This window comes from Paramormyrops kingsleyae, chromosome 9 (assembly GCF_048594095.1).
Source record: "Paramormyrops kingsleyae isolate MSU_618 chromosome 9, PKINGS_0.4, whole genome shotgun sequence".
In the NCBI taxonomy this organism is placed as follows: domain Eukaryota; kingdom Metazoa; phylum Chordata; class Actinopteri; order Osteoglossiformes; family Mormyridae; genus Paramormyrops; species Paramormyrops kingsleyae.
Window position 1 is genome coordinate 23,912,884 of NC_132805.1, and position 24,887 is coordinate 23,937,770.

General features: G+C 44.5%; 1 protein-coding gene across 2 annotated transcripts; it reads left to right on the top strand.

Annotated features, from left to right (window-relative positions):
- bcl3 (BCL3 transcription coactivator) lies at positions 1-24,861 on the top strand. 2 transcript variants are annotated; one of them, XM_023833240.2, is made up of 10 exons: positions 1-58; positions 1,705-2,347; positions 3,173-3,302; positions 7,271-7,379; positions 19,744-19,945; positions 20,851-20,939; positions 21,355-21,432; positions 21,674-21,841; positions 22,390-22,507; positions 22,729-24,861. In XM_023833240.2, exons 1-10 carry the CDS (start codon positions 11-13, stop codon positions 23,265-23,267), a joined length of 2,124 nt encoding a protein of 707 aa, XP_023689008.2. In that variant the 5' UTR covers positions 1-10; the 3' UTR covers positions 23,268-24,861. The 2 variants fall into 2 exon arrangements, with proteins under 2 accessions (XP_023689008.2, XP_023689009.2); XM_023833241.2 differs by lacking the exon at positions 1-58 and adding an exon at positions 691-1,422.
- Positions 24,862-24,887: the final 26 nt, after the last annotated feature.

Sequence of the window (24,887 nt, forward strand, 5' to 3'; positions counted from 1 at the left end):
ATGGCTGGGCATGCTATTGACATTTGCTCCTGCGCAAATCATCAGGGGGAGAATCAAGGTATTATATCAACGTTTCGTCATATTAGTAAATATGTAGCTCGATTCGACACGCAAGGCCAATTTAAAATGTCCAAGTATTGTAACGCTTTGACATTTACAAATTATGTGTGAAGAAATTCAGGGTTGCCAACTGTCACGCATCTGGCTTGACAGTCACGCTTTCAGACTCATGCAAGAAATCTTACAGCAAAACTATATTATTGCATTATGAACCTAAAATTAGCTACATTAAAAGTGCTGGGGCAGTTTGCAAACCCTACAGGTATTAAACTGTTACGTACACATATGGGCGTGTGCAGACTTGTCTCGAATTGAATATCTCACTCCAGCCAGCTGACCGAAGTTGGCGAACATGGAAATTACGTGTGTGAAGAAGTGCAGGAAGCAGTACACTACTACAAGCATTATTAATTCAGCAAAGTTTGGTAATTTGGCAATTCATGTTGACTAAAACTGTGTATTGGGTTCAGTTGCAGATGCACATATACTTTGTCTGCCATACAACCAGAGAGAAAAAAATGAATCATGAACTATTATTCAATATGACTGACCAGCAGAATAGTTTCCGCTTTCTCTCAACTTAAAAAATCCAACAAATAAGGATCGTTGTGGGAATTAGGATGACATGCTTTGTTCCCGATAAGAGCTCAAGGGGGATCCCCGTATTTCAACAGCCTTCTTACTTCAGACTTCGACTTGTAGAACAGAGATTAACCTATTTCACAACACAAAACAAACCATATCCACAAATACCCGATATAATGCAGTTTAAGAGGCATATAGGCTAGCGCAGATCCCATATGTAACACTGGTTTTCACACATTTTCGTTCGATTCGCTGTGAAAAGTTATTGAGAAGAACATGAAATCGAGACGACTTTTTAAAAAGTGTAATCTTATTATCACAATCTGTTATTAAAGGTGTAACGTAGACGCTGCACTACCAATACGTCAGCATACGACGCTTGAGGGAAAACCCCAGCGCAAACGTCGTCTGTGTGTGAATGAAGAGAGAGAGAGAGAGAGAGAGAGAGAGAGAGAGAGACTGTTTTAGACGTTTTCATTACACAGTATGAAAAAGCGATGGTCATTATCTCACACTTGCTGATGTGTATGGACTGATTATACCTGCTTGCAGTCACCGCATATCTGAAACGGCTAAATCGCAACGCATGCCAAAACGCTATTTTGATAGTATTCTGGGTTGAGTGAGAACTATGGAAGATTGTCGTTTAGTCTATTCTGCCTGCTTAAGGTTCAACTGATCTAAATTTTTATTTTGTATGTCTTTAACGGCTGGGGATTTTATTTGCAGTGCTAATGTGCATATTGCATTGGATGACACTATTTGCGATATTTACAGGTAGGTCAAGGCAATATAGGCCTAACTACAATTTTTTACTAATTATTGATGGGTGAATAAGTGGTAGAAAACAATTGTTGTTGAAAATAACTACTGGTTGCACTTAAACGGAATTGTGCTTAGTATATCTGAAAGTATGCTTTCCACGACTATTATGTATATTATGTATATTTCAGGTATGTTTGCCCTTCGAGTCACCCCCATGTCTATTATAAAACGATCGATGCTCAGCAAGCTCATTTGCTATTTATATTGTAATTTACTCTTGCTTTTATTTAACAGTCGGGTGATAACATCTCTGAAACGGCGACTATGACTATGAATGGGTCGCAGCCTCAGGTTATGCCAGCACCGCTGGACCTCACAATTAAAGACAGAGATCGCAAATGCAGGCTGGAAGATGGCCTCTCTGGTCCAGAAGGTGACGCTGCACGCCATACAGACTCAAAACAAACTGTGAAAATTAATCAAACAGACTCAAAGCCACTGGCAAGAGGGCATGCCTGTAATGATGCGGACTACTCAAGCTCAGTGCCTGGCGAGTCTCCTTGTACTGAACAAACAAGGGTAGTCATTTATCATTTTGTAAATAGACATACTCTTCCTGATCCCCCAAGTGATTCCTGCAGATCCTCCAGTGGGGAGTATTCAGTGAAATCTGAAGCTGAACCTTCGGAGGTCAATGCAATGGACAATGACCCCAAGTCCTCGAATGCCCAGCCTGTGTCCAGACTTCCCTTACGAAAACGGCCGTTTCCCGCTCCCGATAATAAAAAGGAAGCCCCGGCAAAGCGGACGAAGATCATTGCGAACCTACAGAACGACCCGCAACAAGGATCACCGCCTCCAAGCGCCGCCTCCAGTGAGCATCCGGATAAGATGCCTAGTGACTCTCGTCACACATTAGCAGACCTTGCACCCCCCTGTAAGTGAAGGAAGAAATCGCAAAATGCTCTGATTGATGTAACTGCTGTATAACCTAAAAATAAACTGTAGGCCTATTATAATATTATTTTTGCATATATGCAGGCGCGTGGGGCAGAACCAATATATGTGAAAATGCATAAGAATAATATAAGAAGTTCAGCCTGGGGGGTGAAAAATGACACCATTTTAATAATGGGAGAAGGATTCAGATGCTGCATGGCTTTGTGAAGTCTTCAGGCCCTGGTCTGTTGGAAATTGCACAGTCAGGGATAGTCCTGACTTTTGAACTTTTTAGTCATTGTGTAATGGTCCAAACATTGTATTACAAGCATGGGAATAAAGTCTGAGTTCAGTGGTTTATGCATGTTGCAACATGTTTAACGGTAAAAGTCCAGTTAGAGTCCAGTTACCGTTATTTTATTTTCGCTTCCTATAAAATTGTTATAAAACAACACGCCAGAGAGTGAAGGTTGCCTAAAATCATGCTCACTGCACTGTACGATTCGGCATGGGCGTAAAATACAGGGGAGATGGGGAGGTTGTAACCCCCCAACCCCCCCCCCCCCCAATAATCAAACCGGGCTAATACAACCCCAATAATCATGTCTCCCCCTAAATGGTAGGAAACCTCAACCCCCCCCAATGTTCAAACCAAAGTTACATCCTTGCGATTTGGTAAGGTCCATCATGCCCATCCAAGGCATTGGATAGTTTGTCTTATATGAACTCCATTTTAGTGAATAAGTGCACTTTTGTTTCACACTGAATAAATGATGACTTTATGGACTTTTACCTGATGCTTTTCCCCATATTCCATCTTCAGGTAGGCCTAATAGAATGGACTGTTGCCAGCTTGTCAATCTGCCCTTGGCCCCATTTCCTCTTCTTCCAGTGGAACGGATGGAGCCGTCACAGGTTACTATGGCGACCTGGCAGGACGATGATGGGGACACGTAAGTTGGTGATTCTCTTCCATGTACTGCCTTTATAACTTTTTATATACTTTATGTTTAATTCTGCTTTTGCTATCCAAAAAGGTAGAGATTTGAAGCACTGTAGAGCCACCATGATAACTTTAGCAATACATCATTTAGTAATTCATATAGAAAATCATAAACTTACTATACTTAATTTACCCCTTAAACTTCAGCTGAATCCACCCCCTTACCATTCAAAACATTGATTTAATTAGAACATCAAGTAAACTTGAATTTTAATACCTTTACTTATACCTGTCACATGATCCTGGTCACTATAAAGATGGATGTCTCATGGGGAGCAGCAACATGAGATTATGGGGTATCCAAGAGTATAGTCAACAAGAGAGCATAAAAAATACCTTAAAAAATAATGTATGTGACAGAATAAGGGATATTAAATAGCATGCTGGAGTAAAAACATTAGACTGTATCCCTTTGTTAAAATACCAGACTTCATAAACTGCTAAAACCACTAGCTGTTTTGTCCAAAAGTGGCATCTTGTATTTCTGGATATAATTTGGATGTTCAATTAAACTGTGAAAGAATCCAGCAAAATGTGCAAATTAATATGTTGGGTGGCACTAGGCCAGCATAACATTTTGGCTATTCATTAGGAGCCTGTTTCATTAGGAGCCTGTTCCATTTAATTTGGTCTCTTTGTTCAATGCTGACCTTTAACTCCATAGCAGATAGCTGTGGTTTCAAGGCCCTTGCTCATTTGTTTTGAAACTTAGGGACACTGGACTCACACGTCCCTCCTGAAGGCAAAAACAAGACAGTGGGTTCTTTTTAAGGTCCTATAGTAAGGCATTGTGATTGACATGTGTGTGTGTGTGTGTGTGTGTGGGGTGGGGGGTGGGGGGGGGGTTGGCGGGGGGTGGCTGATGTTTCCGTTTCTTTGTTGTTGTTTCACTTTTTTTTCTGTTTTGTTGTTCTCTTCATGAGTAAACAATTCTCTGGGTATGCATGTATTCATGTATGCACTATGTATTTGGAAACTGAAAAGATTCAACTAACAGGGTACACATTTCAAACTTATTTACTGGTTTACCTATATCTGACTGCAGCATGGTAATGTCCATTTTTATGTTCCTGTTAGGTCAGCAGCCATACACTAAACAATCTGGGGTTACCAGCCCTTGTGTCTCCTTCATCACCTCTGTCTTCTTGTATGTGATTTTCCTTAGAGAAGAAAGATAGAAATTTCCTCACTGTATTCTACCCAAGATCTTCCACATACAAATTCTTCAGGAGTCCGCCTAAATTTAAGTGTTTAAACAGTTGCATGAAGTCATCGTCAAGTTTGTTGGTCTCTGTGTGGTTACGAGTATCAGAATTATGCATAATTTTTGCATAATTACAATCAAAAACTACGCAGGTGTTCTTTTAATTACAGTACAAATTTCTGTTTGTTTCATGATGATTGCACAGACCTAAGAGAGCTTAGCTATTAGCAGTTAGCATTAATAGATGCTTCCTAAAGCTCTGAATACTTAATTTGTTGGGCTGTAAGTTGGTGAAGGTTCAAAATAACAGTTCTAGAGACTGAAAACAGGGTAGTAACTAGCCATCTTGGATGACTAAATTTGTTATAATTGCAATTCCACATCTGATTTATTTATATAAATGCATTCTGGTTGCACTCTCATGGTAAAGCCATCATGCGCATAAATCCAGGATAGAGTCTACAAAGGCTGTGTGGTTCCTTGTCTCTAAGACACCCATGGTTATTTGCAAATGTAACTTAAAAAAATTCCTCTACAGCTGATGATAATGAGAGAGACTAGGGACTTTTATATTAAAAACTGATAAATTAAATCTCCAGTTACCACTGGGACGACCCAAAATGCGGTTACAGTGCAGAACAGCGAGATGTCCATCGCCCTGCACCCCACCTCTTTCCGGCACTTCCTGTGTGTTGGCTCTTACGTCAAAGGAACGCCGGCAATGCCGGCCCGTCTCGTTCTCAGCGCCTCTAGCCCCTCAGTTTCGGGAAAACCTGCGAGAAAGCGCAATCGGAAGTGGGCCGGTGGTTTCCTCAGGTGCTTCTGTCTTCTCATTCTCTCCCTCTGCCTGAAGAACCGTCTTAGATGAATGAACTCATAAACCCAAACATCCGCCGCTCACTTCCTGGCTGAGCACTCCTCCAGCGAGCCTCTCGCCTGCCTCGGCATCCTCCCTTTGCTGCTTTCCTGCCAAGTCGGGTGGCACAGTAATCACTGCAGACAGACAGGTGAGCGCCAGAGGTGGGGGGGAGTGACACTGTCACATGTCCTGTTGACTGGCTGACTTCTGGTAAGCTCTCTTTAGGCTCTCATTACCATAGCAAGCAGGACTGTTTACATCATCTTCTCGCTGCTCAGCTCTGACCACATGGGATATCAGCCCCCTGCCCCAAAACAAAATATGCCATTTAATGGCATCATTGCGGTCTCCTCTCTCTCTCTCTCCTTCTCTCTCTGTAAACCTTGTCTGTGTCTACACCCGGGTTTCTGCGTCAGTCAGCTGAGGTTATCTGGGGCTGTGGTCAGCCCCTCTTCCAGGAACAGAAGAGCTAGGTGCAGTTTCGTCTTGAGAGCTGCAGCCGACAAAAAGGCAGCACTTACTTGGAGCACTATCAGATTTAACTTTGCTGTGTCTCGATCCGAGTTAAAGAATGTGTTTGTGGTGACATTAGGTGTACTCACCGGATATTTTCATGCTTCCATAACGAAGGTGAGCATCCTCTGTGTTCACCAGGTTTACTGCACACAGCAATTGTGTGGCACTTTTTTGTCACAGACTCTTATGCTCCCTAATTCATTTGATATGACTCTTTTGCTGTATTTAATTGGCAATTCCTGGTTCACCTTTACCCCAGAGTTTAAAATGAAATTGGGTTTCCGGGCAAATTAATATAGTAAATGATTACCAGGAATGGCTTCATATACTTCGTATGAAGGGTATAACCTCACTGTAAAGGCAGCTGTGAGAAAAAAATGTGAACAAGCACCACTTCTCTTTTTCAGAACCAACTTCTGACTTCATCCATTATTGTCATAACGATGTCACAGGTGCTCAGTGTTGGGGGGGAGGTCTTTCATTTCTATTTTTCATTTTTGTTAAGTCATTGTGTATATCTCCCATCTCCTATGCATTTTATATTTGTTTTATGCTTCATATTTATGTGCATACAGAAAGTGTCTGTTTAGAGCACTGAAAGCTTCCTACCCTATTTACAGCAAGCAAATTTTGGCTCAAAACAGCAATACAATCTCAATCCCGGTGTGAGCTATCAGCAGGACTGCATTTGCCTTTTTATTTAGGAGAAAGATCTGCTCTTTCACCTGGAATTACATTTACCATTCAAATATTTATGTGAATCTTGTCGTCTTTCTTTATAATAATTTTTTTGATTACTTCTGTTTGCATCGCTACTTTTGGTCTCTCATTCCCGAGTTTTCATTAAAAAAAAGAACAGTGAAAGACACTGAAACAACCCGCAGAAAGCCCCTGTAGAAGCAGTAATAATTATTATTCAAAAGAACCATCCGTTGTTCCTGAACACAGGAAATGACATCAAACAGGCTTTGCTGTTACTGGAAGAAGGTTAAGAAAAAAACTATTATGGTTTCTCAAGGGCCCCTCTTTTATCCCCTGTTCCTGCTAGAGCTGTGAAAAAAGAACTGTGAGATGCAGTGATAATGATTTCCCTTTACCATGTACTTTTTGCAAACATGATTGGTGAGTCATGTGGGAGTCAATCAGCTGAATAGGTCAGTCAGAGTCTTAATCAATCATTGTAAACCTTACACGTCAGATGGTGAGTCAGTGAGTTATCCGGTTTTAGGGGCCGCTCTAGCGGCATTCAATCTAATGAGCTTAAGTGCCTGTCTCTTGTGGACACGTGACATTTCCATGAAGGCAGCCTTTAACAGTGTGCCACACGCTGTCATTCTAGGGCTCTGCACATTGCAGTGGTGCAGGGGCTGGAAAGCCTGGTCCGGAGGCTGATTCAGATCCTGCTGCAGGCTGGCAAGGGCCTGGACATCTACAACAACCTGCTTCAGGTGAGGGGCAGGTCGGCAGCTCGGACTCGTGCAGCAGAGGATGCCAAGGTGACGCAGGGACAGCAACAGAGTGGCGGGGGGTGGCGTGATGTGAAGTTCACAGATGGGAGGGGGAATCTGTAGATGGTTAAAACGACTTTGTGATGACATCCTGAACATTCAGTCATTTTCAACATGCTTATCCTAGTATGTATACACACTCAGGCACAGTTTGGGGACGTCAGCAAGACATATATACACAGACACACGCAGTTTGGCGACGTCAGCAGGGCATATAGACACACTCAGGTGCAGTTTGGGGACGTCAGCAGGACATATATACACACACACACGCAGTTTGGCGACGTCAGCAGGGCATATACACTCACCTAAAGGATTATTAGGAACACCATAATAATACGGTGTTTGACCCCCTTTCGCCTTCAGAACTGCCTTAATTCTACGTGGCATTGATTCAACAAGGTGCTGAAAGCATTCTTTAGAAATGTTGGCCCATATTGATAGGATAGCATCTTGCAGTTGATGGAGATTTGTGGGATGCACATCCAGGGCACGAAGCTCCCGTTCCACCACATCCCAAAGATGCTCTATTGGGTTGAGATCTGGTGACTGTTGGGGCCATTTTAGTACAGTGAACTCATTGTCATATTCAAGAAACCAATTTGAAATGATTCGAGCTTTGTGACATGGTGCATTATCCTGCTGGAAGTAGCCATCAGAAGATGGGTACATGGTGGTCATAAAGGGATGGACATGGTCAGAAACAATGCTCAGGTAGGCCGTGGCATTTAAACGATGCCCAAAGCGATCTAAAGTGTGCCAGGAAAACATCCCCCACACCATTACACCACCACCACCAGCCTGCACAGTGGTAACAAGGCATGATGGATCCATGTTCTCATTCTGTTTACGCCAAATTCTGACTCTACCATTTGAATGTCTCAACATAAATCGAGACTCATTAGACCAGGCAACATTTTTCCAGTCTTCAACTGTCCAATTTTGGTGAGCTCGTGCAAATTGTAGCCTCTTTTTCCTATTTGTAGTGGAGATGAGTGGTACCCGGTGGGGTCTTCTGCTGTTGTAGCCCATCCGCCTCAAGGTTGTGCGTGTTGTGGCTTCACAAATGCTTTGCTGCCAACCTCGGTTGTAAAGAGTGGTTATTTTAGTCAAAGTTGCTCTTCTATCAGCTTGAATCAGTCGGCCCATTCTCCTCTGACCTCTAGCATCAACAAGGCATTTTCGCCCACAGGACTGCCGCATACTGGATGTTTTTCCCTTTGCACACCATTCTTTGTAAACCCTAGAAATGGTTGTGCGTGAAAATCCCAGTAACTGAGCAGATTGTGAAATACTCAGACCGGCCCGTCTGGCACCAACAACCATGCCACGCTCAAAATTGCTTAAATCACCTTTCTTTCCCATTCTGACATTCAGTTTGGAGTTCAGGAGATTGTCTTGACCAGGACCACACCCCTAAATGCATTGAAGCAACTGCCATGTGATTGGTTGATTAGATAATTGCATTAATGAGAAATTGAACAGGTGTTCCTAATAATCCTTTAGGTGAGTGTATACACACACTCAGGCGCAGTTTGGGTACCTCAGCAGGACATATAGACACACACTCAGGTGCAGTTTGGGTACCTCAGCAGGACATATAGACACACACTCAGGTGCAGTTTGGGTACCTCAGCAGGACATATAGACACACACTCAGGTGCAGTTTGGGGATGTCAGCAGGACATATAGACACACACTCAGGTGCAGTTTGGGTACCTCAGCAGGACATATAGACACACACTCAGGTGCAGTTTGGGTACCTCAGCAGGACATATAGACACACACACAGGTGTAGTTCGGGGAGGTCAGCAGGACATATAGACACACACTAAGGTGCAGTTTGGGGACGTCAGCAGGACATATAGACACACACTCAGGCGCAGTTTGGGGACGTCGGGAGGACATATAGACACACACTCAGGTGCAGCTTGGGTTCCTCAGCAGAACATATAGACACACTCAGGCGCAGTTTGATGATGTCAGCAGGTCATATATACACACATTCAGGCGCAGTTTTGGGACCTCAGCAGGACATATAGACACACACCCAGGCGCAGTTTGGGGACGTCAACAGGACATACACACACTCAGGTGCAGTTTGGGGATGTCAGCAGGACATATAGACACACACTCAGGCGCAGTTTGGGGACGTCGGCAGGACATATAGACACACACTCAGGTGCAGCTTGGGTTCCTCAGCAGAACATATAGACACACACTCAGGCGCAGTTTGATGATGTCAGCAGGTCATATATACACACATTCAGGCGCAGTTTGGGGACGTCAGCAGGGCATATATACACACACACTCAGGTGAAGTTTGGGGATGTCAGCAGGACATATAGACACACACCCAGGCGCAGTTTGGGGACGTCAACAGGACATACACACACTCAGGTGCAGTTTGAGGATGTCAGCAGGACATATAGACACACACCCAGGTGCAGTTTGGGGACGTCAACAGGACATATAGACACACACTCAGGTGCAGTTTGGGTACCTCAGCAGGACATATAGACACACACTCAGGTGCAGTTTGGGTACCTCAGCAGGACATATAGACACACACTCAGGTGCAGTTTGGGGATGTCAGCAGGACATATAGACACACACTCAGGTGCAGTTTGGGTACCTCAGCAGGACATATAGACACACACTCAGGTGCAGTTTGGGTACCTCAGCAGGACATATAGACACACACACAGGTGTAGTTCGGGGAGGTCAGCAGGACATATAGACACACACTAAGGTGCAGTTTGGGGACGTCGGGAGGACATATAGACACACACTCAGGTGCAGCTTGGGTTCCTCAGCAGAACATATAGACACACTCAGGCGCAGTTTGATGATGTCAGCAGGTCATATATACACACATTCAGGCGCAGTTTTGGGACCTCAGCAGGACATATAGACACACACCCAGGCGCAGTTTGGGGACGTCAACAGGACATACACACACTCAGGTGCAGTTTGGGGAATGTCAGCAGGACATATAGACACACACTCAGGCGCAGTTTGGGGACGTCGGCAGGACATATAGACACACACTCAGGTGCAGCTTGGGTTCCTCAGCAGAACATATAGACACACACTCAGGCGCAGTTTGATGATGTCAGCAGGTCATATATACACACATTCAGGCGCAGTTTGGGGACGTCAGCAGGGCATATATACACACACACTCAGGTGAAGTTTGGGGATGTCAGCAGGACATATAGACACACACCCAGGCGCAGTTTGGGGACGTCAACAGGACATATAGACACACACTCAGGTGCAGTTTGGGTACCTCAGCAGGACATATTGACACACACTCAGGCGCAGTTTGGGGACGTCAGCAGGTCATATATACACACACTCAGGCGCAGTTTGGGGACATCAGCAGGACATATAGGGAGGGAGAATGAAGAGCAGAGAGGTCGAGAGAGCTGGGTGACCGTAGGTCGTAGACGCAGGAAAAGGCGTACACACGTTACAGAGGCGGCATCACCTGAGGTGTCTGTGTCTAACAGGTTTCAGGTGCTTCCAGCTTTAGAGCCGGAAGGGACTGGGGAAGCAGGTGGGCCCTTGGGCACTGAGGAGCCCCCTCCCCCCAGAAAGAGGGAGGTTGTGGTAGTGGGGGATTCAATTATTAGGGGAGTAGACAGTTATGTGTGCACGCGTGATAGAGGGTCCCGTACGGTGTCTTGCCTGCCTGGTGCCCAGGTAGGAGACCTTCCAGATCGTGTGGACAAGCTTTTGGCCCCAGCTGGGGTGGATCCAGTTGTCGTGGTGCATGTTGGCACCAACGACATAGGCAAGGGTAGAAGGGCTGTTCTGCAGGATAAATTTATAGAAGTCGCCAATAAGCTTAGAAGCAGAACGTCCATGGTGGTATTTTCCGAAATACTCCCCGTGCCACGCGCAAGTGAGGCTAAGTTAGCTGAGATAAGGAGATTAAATGCGTGGCTAAAAGGATGGTGTAGGAAAGAGGGGTTTAGGTTTATGGGGCACTGGAGGACCTTCTGGAACAGGTGGGACCTGTTCAAGCCGGATGGGTTGCATCTGAACCGGAGGGGAACCAGTGTACTGGGAAGGCGTATTTGTAGAGTAGTTGAGGAATGTTTAAACTAGGGACTGGGGGGGCAGGGAGGTTAGTTAAGTATGTAACTGGGGGGAAACGGAAAGCCCAAAAAAATCATATTATAAGTAGGCACTGTAATAAGCCTACCCTTTGTTGTCTGTATTTAAACGCCAGGAGTATTAGGAATAAAATTCATGATTTAGAGGCTCTTATCTCATCGGACTCTTATGATATTATAGCAATAACTGAAACGTGGTTGAGTGATAAGGATGGACAAGAATATAATATGGATGGTTACACATTGTTCCGTAAAGACCGTATAGGTAAGAAGGGAGGTGGTGTTGCAGTATATGTAAAGGAAATCTTGCAGGCAAGGGAGCTTACTGATATAAGTAAAAGTACGGAAGCTATATGGGTAAAATTAGATGCTACAAACTCAAATAGCCTAATTGTCGGTGTTTGTTACAGAGCACCCAATGTAGCTGCTGAGGAAAGCAGATTGTTATACAGTGATATTAGGATTATGAGCAATAAAAATGATGTGGTAGTTATGGGTGATTTTAATCTACCGGGGATACAGTGGGACATTGTTGCTGGCTCTTCTGAAAATGAACTTGAGATGGTGGAATTAGTACAGGATTGTTTTTTTACTCAGTTTGTTAACACCCCTACCAGGGGAGATGCCATTCTTGATCTTGTTTTGTCTAATAACCAGGACAGGATTGGTAAATTAGATGTTTTAGAACCACTTGACAGTAGCGATCATAACATGGTTAAATTTGAGGTTAAGTTTAGTGCCCGAAGAGCAAAGTCCAAATCAAAAATATATAATGTTAGGAAGGCTAACTTCAATTGTATGAGATTAAAACTAGAAACCGTGAACTGGATGGAGTTAAATAACAAAACTGTTGAAGAGGCATGGGAATTTTTTAAAAGCACGTTATTGCAAGTACAAGAGGACTTCATACCTGTTTCTAGCAAAAATAAATCTAGGAAATTGCAACCTAGGTGGTTTAATAGGGACATAAAGTATAAAGTAAGGAGGAAAAGGGCTTTGTTCCAGAGATGGAAAATAACTGATGATGACATAATAAAGCAAGAGTATCTAAATCTACAGGCTGAATTAAAAAATGACATTAGACGAGCTAAAAGGAATGTCGAAAGGAAGATCGCATTGGAGGCTAAGGATGACGTTAAAAGTTTCTTCCAGTATTTTAACTCTAAAAGAGCTCTAAAAGCTGAAATTACTAATCTGCAGGATAGTAAGGGTCTTATAATTGAAAACGACATTGACATAGTAAATGAGTTCAATGATAGTTTTGCACGGGTATTCACTGTCGAGGACACTAGTAACTTACCAGTTCTTATTACTAATTCAACATCGTCTATAACTAATATATATATAACTGAAGCTGATGTTTTGCAAAGCCTAGCTAAGCTCAAAATAAATAAATCACAGGGCCCTGATGGCATCTTACCTATAGTGTTAAAAGAGATGAGGGATATTATTTGCCGACCCTTAACATTACTGTTTCAAAAATCCTTATCTGAAGGTGTGGTACCTTCTGATTGGAAGCATGCCAACATAACGCCCATTTTCAAAAAAGGGGATAGAAGTAATTTGTCAAACTATAGGCCAATCAGTCTAACTTGTATAACTGGTAAAGTTATGGAGGCTATAATCAAAGAGAAAATGGTAGATTACCTGGACTCAAATAACATTTTGAGGGATAGCCAGCATGGATTTAGGAGAGGTAGATCCTGTTTAACAAATCTGTTGGAGTTTTTTGAGGAAGCTACTCAGGAAGTTGATGATAAGAAGGCCTATGATGTCATCTATTTAGATTTCCAAAAGGCTTTTGATGTTGTTCCCCACAAGAGGCTCTCACTTAAACTCAAAGCGACAGGTATTTTAGGAACTGTAGCGACTTGGATTGATAACTGGTTAACGGATAGGAAGCAGCGAGTAGTTATAAGAGGCTCGATGTCACAGTGGGCCTGCGTTCATAGTGGGGTACCGCAGGGTTCAATTTTAGGACCACTTTTGTTCCTAATTTACATAAATGATATAGACACCAATATATACAGTAAACTGGTGAAATTTGCAGATGACACCAAGGTGGGTGGTGTAGCAGATACTGAACTAGCGGCTCAGCAGCTACAGCGGGATCTTAATTTAATTAGTGACTGGGCTGACACCTGGCAGATGAAATTTAACATAGACAAATGTAAGGTACTCCATGTAGGGAGCAGAAATATAAAGTACAGGTATTTTATGGGACCTACTGAAATAAAGGTAGCTGATTATGAGAAAGACCTTGGTGTGTATGTTGATGCTTCCATGTCTCATTCTCGCCAGTGTGGGGAAGCAATAAAAAAGGCCAATAGGATGTTGGGGTACATCTCCAGGTGTGTGGAGTTTAAGTCAAGGGAGGTAATGCTAAGATTATACAATTCCTTGGTGAGACCTCACCTAGAATATTGTGTACAGGTTTGGTCACCATATCTTAAAAAGGACATAGCGGCCTTAGAAAAGGTGCAGCGTAGGGCCACAAGAATGATTCCTGGTCTTAGAGGAATGTCATACGAGGAAAGGTTATTTGAGCTAAATCTGTTCAGCCTCAAGCAAAGGAGACTGAGGGGGGACATGATCCAGGTCTATAAGATTCTAACAGGTTTGGATGCTGTTCAACCGAATAGTTACTTCAGCATTAGTTCAAATACAAGAACTCGTGGCCATAGGTGGAAATTAGCGGGAGAACATTTCAAACTGGATTTAAGGAAGCACTTCTTTACACAGCGTGTAGTCAGAGTATGGAATAGTCTTCCTGATAACGTAGTGCAAGCTGAATCCTTGGGTTCCTTTAAATCAGGGCTAGATAAGATTTTAACAACTCTGAGCTATTAGTTAAGTTCTCCCCAAGCGAGCTCGATGGGCCGAATGGCCTCCTCTCGTTTGTATAGTTCTTATGTTCTTATGTTCTTATGTTCTTATATAGACACACACTCAGGCGCAGTTTGGGGACGTCAGCAGGTCATATATACACACACTCAGGTGCAGTTTGGGGACATCAGCAGGACATATAGACACACACTCAGGCGCAGTTTGGGGACGTCAGCAGGTCATATATACACACATTAAGGCACAGTTTGGGGATGTCAGCAGGGCATATAGACACACACTCAGGCGCAGTTTGGGGACGTCAACAGGACATACACACACCCAGGTGCAGTTTGGGGACGTCAACAGGACATATAGACACACACTCAGGCGCAGTTTGGGGATGTCAGCAGGACATATTGACACACACTCAGGCGCAGTTTGGGGACGTCAGCAGGACATATAGACACACACTCAGGCGCAGTTTGGGGACATCAGCAGGACATATAGACACACACTCAGGCGCAGTTTACTGACATCAGCAGGACATATAGACACACACTCAGGTGCAGCTTGGGTACCTCAGCAGAACATATAGACACACACCCAGGCGCAGTTTGGGGACGTCAACAGGACATACACACACCCAGGTGCAGTTTGGGGACGTCAACAGGACATATAGACACACACTCAGGTGCAGTTTGGGTACCTCAGCAGGACATATTGACACACACTCAGGCGCAGTTTGGGGACGTCAGCAGGTCATATATACACACATTAAGGCACAGTTTGGGGATGTCAGCAGGGCATATATACACACACTCAGGTGCAGTTTGGGGACATCAGCAGGACATATAGACACACTCAGGCGCAGTTTGGGGACGTCAGCACGACATATATACACACTCAGGCGCAGTTTGCTGACATCAGCAGGACATATAGACACACACTCAGGTGCAGTTTGGGTACCTCAGCAGGACATATAGACACACACTCAGGCACACTTTTGGGATGTCAGCACAACATATAGACATATAGCGCAGTTTGGGGATGTCAGCAGGACATATATACACACAGTCAGGCACAGTTTTGGGACACCAATCAGCCAGACTGCTTGTCATTTGACTAGCCCTGGGGGTGAGGGCCGGCAGTGCCATGCCACTCTCTGCAACTTTTCGGTCTTTTTTGCCATGGGAGTCAATGAAGCAGGCAAACTCCTTGTGACATGAATTGCTCTGTCAAAACAAAAGCAGAACGTGCCATATGACACTGGAATGAGGAACATGGGATGGATCTGGACCAGCATCAATCACATGACTGAGCAGTACAGACCACGGCCCCAGCCCTGACCTTAATCGGCCCCCCAGCCACCCATAGGACACCTAACCAGAGCCCAGAAATCACCCAGCTTCTTTGCACGCGCCTGGGACCTGCCCAATTACCAGAAGCTTGCTCTCGTTTTGTTTTTTTTGTTTTTTACTGGGGAGGTTTTTCTTGTGCGATATCCTGTCTTTGGCAGTTTTTTTTCTGTGTTGAACTCTGTTTTCTGAGCGGATTTCTAAAGAATCTTCCCTCATATCACCCATCTTTGCCCCTTGGCCTGTATGTCGGCATATCTGGGGGTGAACGAGCATCTGCTCCCCCCCACCGAGGCTCATATAGCCCCTAATTCATCACAGGCTTTCTCAAAACTTCAGGAGAAATATAATCAATAGAAAAAATCCACCTGTAACAGGAAGCCACAGTTTCACCTGCTTCCTGCTGTGTTTACTTATGTGATGGTAAAGCAAGATCTGTTTGCATTGAATTGTGCCGGGGTTAAAAATACCGTAATGCCGTAGGATGCACCTGAAGCGGAACAGCATAGCTGGCTCTTGCTACATTCCAGCTTGTCCTCCCTCGAAAAGAGTATCTGTTGTGTCCCTAGATTGCCCACCCTAGAAAGAGCATCTGCTTGTGTCTCCAGCCTGCCCTCCTCTGAAAAGAGCCTCTGTCATGTTCCCAGATTGTCCTCACCCGAAAAGAGCCTCTGTCGTGTCCCCAGATTGTCCTCCCCTGAAAAGAGGGTCTGTCGTGTCCCCAGCTTGTCCTCCCCCAAAAAGAGCATCTGTTGTGTCCCCAGATTGCCCTCCCTGAAAAGAGCGTCTGCTCGTTTCTCCAGCTTGCCCTCCCCTGAAAAGAACCTCTGTCGTGTCCCCAGATTGTCCTCACCCAAAGAGAGCCTCTGTCGTGTCCCCAGATTTTCCTCACCCGAAGACTGTTTGCCATGTCCCCAGAATGCCTTCACCCAAAAAGCGCCTCTGTCATGTCCCCAGATTGTCCTCACCCACAAAGAGCCTCTGTCGTGTCCCCAGATTGTCCTCCCCTGAAAAGTGCCTCTGTCGTGTCCCCAGATTGTCCTCACCCAAAAAGAACCTCTGTCGTGTCCCCAGATTGTCCTCCCCTGAAAAGAACCTCTGTCGTGTCTCCAGATTGTCCTCCCCTGAAAAGAGCCTCTGTCGTGTCCCCAGATTGTCCTCACCCAAAAAGAGCCCCTGTCGTGTCCTCAGATTGTCCTCACCCAAAAAGAGCCCCTGTTGTGTCCCCAGATTGTCCTCACCCGAAAAGAACCTCTGTCGTGTCCCCAGATTGTCCTCCCCTGAAAAGAACCTCTGTCGTGTCCCCAGATTGTCCTCCCCTGAAAAGAGCCTCTGTCGTGTCTCCAGATTGTTCTCCCCCGAAAAGAGCCTCTGTCGTGTCTCCAGATTGTCCTCATCCGAAAAGAGCCTCTGTCGTGTCTCCAGATTGTCCTCACCCGAAAAGAGTATTTACAGTTTCTACAATTGCAGTCTACAGCTCAACTGCTGCAATTTTTACTTTGCATAAATAATATAAAATAATATGTTAGTCCATTGCATGTCACGTATGGTAGCATGAGGCCCTGTATGTGCACATGCGTATTAGGCGTGTTTTTTTCCTGAGCGTTCGACACTTGTTGTGTGAACTGTTACAGTGGATCCTCATTCCGAGAAGTCACATGACCCCCCCCCCCCCCCCCCTCCGTTTCTGTGCTGTTTTCCTAGCACGCCTTTTCACTGAGGTTTTGCAGGGTAGAATCAGGGACTTTCCCTTCAGCTGCTAAAGTGCCCCCCCCCCTTGCTCTCGCTCTATCGCTCTCTCTCTTTCTCTGTCTCTCTCGACCTCTCCTGCTTGATCGTTATCACCGCTTCTGCGTCATGTGGCTGCTATTGTTGCACCCATAATCTCCCTTTCATGGCTGAGGGATGGTTATGATCATTATAGGTCAATTATGTACATGCAGATTTTACCCCCATGATCTTTACTTTCTTGTTTTTGTATCTGTTTATCTTGGCATACTTGAATGTAATTCCTAGGACAGCTCTCCACGGGAGAGGAATGGGGTTTTCCCTCTCTGTCCCACCCTGAGTCTATCACCCCCAGGCACCAGAACTCCCCTGCCTGCCTGCCTTCCTTCCCGGTTCATCTCTGGTCTCTCCCAGGCATATCTCTACTATATGTCAGCATTTTTTTCCTTTCTCACCATAGAGTGATTAACAGGAACCTACAGGATGCAGTATACATTCCTGAGAGATTATTATGCGGCTGATGACCTTTGTGATTACCGAAATGTCCCTGACTTATCCCTGCAATCATATTCCAATTTATTGTTTATGAGTACAGTTAAAGACTATGGATTTTCTTAAGTTAACAAAGAGATATATGTCATTTTATAAAAGGTCATTTTAGTGTGATAAGCTTTGCCAAGACTGAAATATGAGACAGCACCAGGATTCATAGGATTCCAGGGGATTCACCATGAAAATACCCACAGCAGCATTCTTAGCCTGCGTTGATATGTACTCGGAACGTGTGTGTGCCGGTATGTGTGAGTAGGAGTGAGTCAGAGTGGATTCAGGGAAATAGGAGTGTTGATTTCACAAGAAGGGAGGGAGGATAGTATTTGGTGTGACATGGAAGGAATTTTTCTTTTTGATCTTTTTGCTCTCTGACCTTGTGGGGAGGGTAATATTCCTGCGTGGTCACTGGAAGGTGAATAGATACGTAAAATAGATGAACACCGTTCTGTCTCCTTGAAAAAGGCACCAGTTTGATTCCTTTGCACATACTGAATAACCAGCATTATCCTTCTGTGTGCTTTCATGTAACAAGGTGTGTTATTGGTCCACATTGTGATGCCAATGCATTTGCATATGGGCTTCAGTTCACCAGGGTGATGTCTGCCTCTAATTCTGTCTTTTAACCCTCTGAGGCTGCTTGGCAGGCTGTTGTTTTCTCATGCTCTCGGTGTGGCAGGCAGCACCCTGGATGGGCATGTTGCAGCCGTGGCACTGGTGTTTTGATTATGTAAGTCGTGTGGAGATTTACCCGAAGAACAGGTTCCAGCTGACAGTGACTTGTAAGAAAATTCTGAATATTACTAAATCTGTAGGGTTAAATTGGACGTGGTGATGCGTTTATTGTGTGGTGAAGTGCTGAGGATTTGACCCAAACGCACCCATTCATCGATTCCACGCTCATCCACTGTAGCTAGAAGGCTGTCCCAAAAAAACATGGCAGGGGACACATGTATACTATGGGCAGTTTAGAGATAACTGCTTGCAAACTGCGCCCAGTCAGAATGGGGGTGAAATTCGAATCCCCATCCCTGGAGGTGCAAAGCAGCAGAGCTACCGCACCACCAACCACATTTTAGAGTTAGATTTACAGAACAAAACCAAAGCTAAATAATAACAGCTAAAAATCTTGATATAATGCATCAAAACTATTAACATGTCATCTTAAAACTGAGACTGTTGCTGTTGACATAATGCCTCAAAACTGAGGCAACTACTGTTGACATAATGCCTCAAAACTGAGGCTATTACTTTTCACATAATGCCTTAAAACTGTTTACATAATCCCTGAACAATTAACCAAAACACCATTTGGCCATGCTCAGTTTAGCGGTGAGTAGGATATATATCGATTGGTACTTCCGTCTCACTGATGGCACCTTGTTAAACAAAAGGTTTAATTGATCTTGTAATGCTCATGGTGAATGATTTTGAGTAACACAATCAGGATTCATACTCTGTGGTTTATGCAGCTTGAATGGACTTCCTGCCTCTAGGTCTGGGGTTGGATACATTTGCGGGTTCAGTGTGTATGCCATACAGAGGGCTGTCCGTGACTCTGGCCCCGTGACAAGGGGAAGAATTGATTTGTAGAGTCACTGTTTTTCTTTGCCTGCAGGCTGAATTTGTGTGGGTACAGTTCATGAGAAGACACGTGACAATGACCCAGCCATTGTTTTTCACTTTCTGTGTCCCTTTTGGGTTACCCATCCCCCTTTACAGACACCTCTACACCTGGCTGTGATTACTCATCAGGCTCTGCTGGTGCAGCTCCTGCTCAGCGCTGGGGCTGACCCCACTATGCTGGACCGGCATGGCCAGACTGCGGCCCACCTGTGCTGTGAGCATGGCCTCAGCTCCTGTCTGGGCCTGCTCCTCCGCCACCCTGCATCCCAGACCTGCCTTAAAGTTCGCAACTATGAAGGTGAGTCCTGCCACTTGTCTTCCCAGCCTCCCCTCACCTAACCAACGGCTGGGCTTCATTGTACTTTGTAGTGTCCCTACCCCTCTGCTCTTCCATATGGTAACCCCCCCCCCCCCACCAACTGGCTAGCACCGGTTTCTGGTAGCTGATCTTTGAAGAGTCCCTTTTCTGGGTTTCGGTCGCACGGAGAAACAAAGTCTGATTGACTCATTCCAGCAATGCTGCAGCTTAAAGCCCAACGTGGCAACCCACAGGCACTGGCCTCATCCTGTCATCTACAACCGGCCTGCCCCCTGGCGTGTATGGTTTCAAAATCCCAGCAGGTCCTTATCTATTGTTAATAATATGGTTCAGTTTAATCACTGTATGGAGTGGGGTAAGATAAATCATTACATTTTACGCTCGATTTTAATTACCTTATGGTATCACCTGGTTTAATCCTGGCTCACTATGGTCCAGTTCAATCACAGCTCAGTACGGTCCAGTTTAATCATTGTATGTTATGGTCCAGTTTAATCACTGCATCCTTCAGTTGTGTTAAGTCCCTGCATTGCTTCAGTCTGTACACTATACCTCATGTACCTGGACAGCCTGAAGCAGGCAGGCCTCTGTGCTGTATGTGCAGTGAGTATATAGTCTGTCTCGTTGCTCAGCATACTCTGGCACAAAAGAAACTTTCCTGACTGTTAAGTACAGAAAGCCCCTAAAAATACAGAGAGGGCGAGCCAGCGCTTCTGAATGGGAGGCCAGTGAAGCGTATGTGTCCACTTTCCCTGTATAGCATGACATGTGCTACCTGTCTTGCAACACAATGGTACAACCGTGTACCACAGGAATGGTATGTCACAGTGAAACACAGATATGCTTCTGTGCTCTAGTGGTTCACTCAGCATCTTTGCCTGCAGGTCTCACGATGCTCCACTTGGCTGTCCAGAACTCAAACAAGGAGCTTGTCAAGATGATCCTGGACAGTGGGGCTGACATCAATGCTGTGGTCAGTCTTCCCTCTTACCCTTTCTGTGTTTCTGACTGCCATGCCGTTAATTTTTTTTGTCTCCATTCATGTGCCTCATGGTAGCCTTGAGTTCACCCAGTTTGTGGACATCTTTGCTGTCGTCTACAACAATTTACTCTGAAAATAGACAGCAGAACTGTGCAGATAGAGGAACTGGAGAAATATATGTTCAGCTGAAGCGCCCCCTTGCTTCCCCTTCTGTGGAGGATCATTGATTTCATTTGCACTTCATTGTTAGGCCTGAGTGTCCACTGCTGCATGGGTCTTTGTTCTGCTGCTGGACCTTTAAGGCCGAAACCCTGAAACCCTGACTCTGTGCATGTTAAGTCCTAAATGAGAAGTTCATCTGTCAGAATGTCCACCATGTCCATGAGCCTCCTCCATGTTCCTTCAGGATTTCAAAAGCGGGCGGAGTCCCCTCATTCATGCTGTGGAGAATAACAGCATGGAGATGATCAATTTCCTCATCGAGGTGGGTCTTCTATGTGAATCACTCATTCTTTTGGGTCCTCATCTCTATACTTGACTTTCTTCTCACCAACCCATGTTTCCTCATATTCCATGATTTCAGTGCATATTGAATGCTATGACTGATGTACGTCAGTAGGAGGCACTCTTGTGACATCACTGTTTCCCATTGCCTTTGACGCGTGTCCCTCCTCCAGCACACAACTGACCCTGCCCTCCTTCCTTGCCCCCCCCGCCCCCCCCAGAGCGGCAGCAATGTGAACATGCAGTCCTACAGTGGCAACACAGCCCTGCACAGCGCCTGTGGCCGGGGGCAGGTGGAGGCCGTCCGTGTGCTGCTGAAGAATGGTGCTGACAGCAGCCTGAAGAACTACCACAATGACACCGCCCTGATGGTGGCCAAGAATAAGAAGGTGGATAATGAGTTTGGCAGTAGGGGGTGTAGGCAGGTTATAGTGAAAGCTCAGCAGGAAATGCAGAGACACTGATAGCAATCTAAGGTCTCCCACTAAGGTCATCTTAATGGGAGTCAGCAGAAGATTCATTGTTTTTGCTACAACAATAATACTGTAAGTACACTGTTCTTTATACAAGTGTTTCTCAAATCCCAATTCCCTGTGAGTTGTGAGGGAGAAAAAGCATGGACCGTTTTGGGGTCCCCAAGGACTGGTTTGAGAAACACTGCTATATAAGCATGCACATGTGTATTTTGTACATTCTTTGGAAACACTCCCCTCTAGTGGTCATTATATGTAAATGCATGATACCTTAGCATAACATAGGTTAGGATTTACATATTTCTTTTTAAGATTTAAAATTTTCTTCTTGTCGTTGTAATAATACATCTGTAATTTTGCAGTAATTCAGTTTGAATTATTCTGAGCATTACCATTGTCTTTGTGCTGTGCCATTTGGTATATTTCTAGTGTACATTCATCCTCATAACCACTTTTTACACCAGGTAACAGATGTGTTGCGTGGTAAGGGGTCACGCAACCAAACTACAAAAACGGCAGAGCCCTCTGATTCCATTTCGCCTCCTCGGTGCACACCACAGTCCCACCCGCATAGCACCAATGGTGAGAAGAGCATTTTTACAAACATGCATTCATGTACATTGCATGCAAACACACACATTCGTGCTGCAGGTGGTGACAGAATATGTAATGAAATAACATCTCCCTATACCTATGGAATTTGCTAATCATCCATCTTTTCATCCACCCATTTTCCATACTGAATATCCAGTATAGGGTCACGCCATAGCTGTACCTTCTTTCTACACCTCTCTCTCCCCCAGGGACCCCAGTGCAATCTCCAAGCCAGAGCCTCTGTCCCTCCCCGCTGGCCACACCAACACAGCTAGCTCCATCTCTGTCTCGGAATAACCCTGGTTCTCCGATTGCTCCTCCTTCTCACTCTCCGGGCACCCAATCAGTTGAGGACCACTCAGGTAGTCAACCCATGATGGCAAAACAAGAGAGCAAAGACCAGCACCTGCAGTGCACGCAGCCCTCCATGACAGTGAACTGTGAAACAACACCGAGAATGCACGTCCAACCACGCCTGTATTTACCAGCAGACTGTGCCACCTACCAATCTTACTTCAGAGACAGCACTTTGGGTCCCATAATTCCCTATCCTGTGTATCACAACATTTTACAAACTGTCTGCCCAGAGCAAGCATACATCTTCCTCCCACATGGCTTCTCGCATCAGCTCAATTATGCCCAGCCGCCCTGTTACCATCCGGTCCAATCACGGCCATCCAGCCGAAGTAGTGACCAATCGGATGCCTCTACAATGAGCATAAGCAGTGGAGGAAAAGGAGAAAGTTGACACTTGCTCACCACCCCTGTAACTCTTTGAGTCTGTATTTCCTAAAACCGGATCAGCTGAATCTGTGCTGAACAGCAAAAAAATCCAGTAGCAGAAGGACACATGTGAACTGTGAAAATAGTGAAACTGTAAAAATATTATTTATATGACCATATTTATACTATCAAACTGGCAATATGTAAAGCAGTTTTTTTGGCAGTCTGCATTAACATATTCACAAAATGATTTTATTATGGGTGACAAGGTGGTGCAGTGGTTAGCACTGTTGCCTCACAGTGAGAAAGTCCTGGGTTCAATCCCATCTGTGTGGAGTTTGCATGTTCTCCCCATGCATGTGTGGGTTTCCTCCCACAGTCCAAAGCCATGCAGGATAGGTCAACTGGCTACTCTAAATTGCCCATAGGTGTGAATGCGAGTGTGTTTGTCTGTGTTGGCCCTGTGGTGGACTGGCACCCTGCCCTGGGTGTACCCCACCTCTAATCTGATGATGCTGGGATTGGCTCCAGCTTCCCTGTGACCCAGATGGATAAAGCGGTATAGATAATGGAAGGATGGTTTTATTACTTGGGTTTTTTTTTATAACCACTTTAACAACAGAGATTTTTAAATAAAGAACTGACTGTTGTCATCAGGTGTTAAAACTGACCTTTGAGAGGGTCGTCGCCAGCGGTGTGTGGTTTAGAAAGGATGTCATAACGTCCTTTGTATGTGGTTATGAGGTCTTTCTAGGTATTGACACACACCAAATGGGTCACAAACAGCTTTCTCTATCAGAGGAAAAAAACTGCATGGATTACTTGCATGGTGCAGACAGAAGAATGTACATATAATTTTTTTCAGTCCAGAGCATTCAATTGAACTGTATTATATAAGCAAATGAGTAATGTGAGGCATGTAAAATGCTGTCCTGTTGGTCTTAAAAACTCACTGACTGCAAGTGACAGTCAAATGCAGATTCTTCTTCGTGGGTAAATAAGGAAAGTCTTATTATTCCAGCATTACTGCAACTGCTAAGAAAGGCTTTTTATCTCTTAGATAAGTTCAATGACCAGTTTACATATATATGACCAGAAATCAGCTCTTCATCAAGAATTCTTCTCTTCTTAAGATATACCTGATTTGTTACTTGAATTAATCACAGGTACAGACATGAATCTGAAACCTGGGTGTTTTTGCCTTACTGGATAGCCTGGTACCAGTTGAGTCAGTGTAATCTCATTGATAGTTTAATAAACCTAAAAGGTAAGACTGCACTTTCTACACGAAGCATTGAGGGCTAGTAGAACATTCCTTAAAATTACAGCAGGAAATGTACTTATTTGCCAAAATCCACCATGATTTTATATCTGTCATTTTTTTACGATCACTGTATTCCGACAATGTAATATTCTCTACATTCATAAACTGCAACAATGTTAATGTTGTTTTTTTAAGTAAAAATAGCATTTTTAGGAGCAGCACTTTAGCGAAATCTGTGCTGGTTTAATATTTACTTGCAAAACTTGTTCATTTCTACTGTTTACCTGTACATGTGTATAAATTCAATAATAATACATTCCAGTACTAAATACAAGATCTTATTCATTATGTTCCATTTTATTGTCCCCTATTTTGTGTACT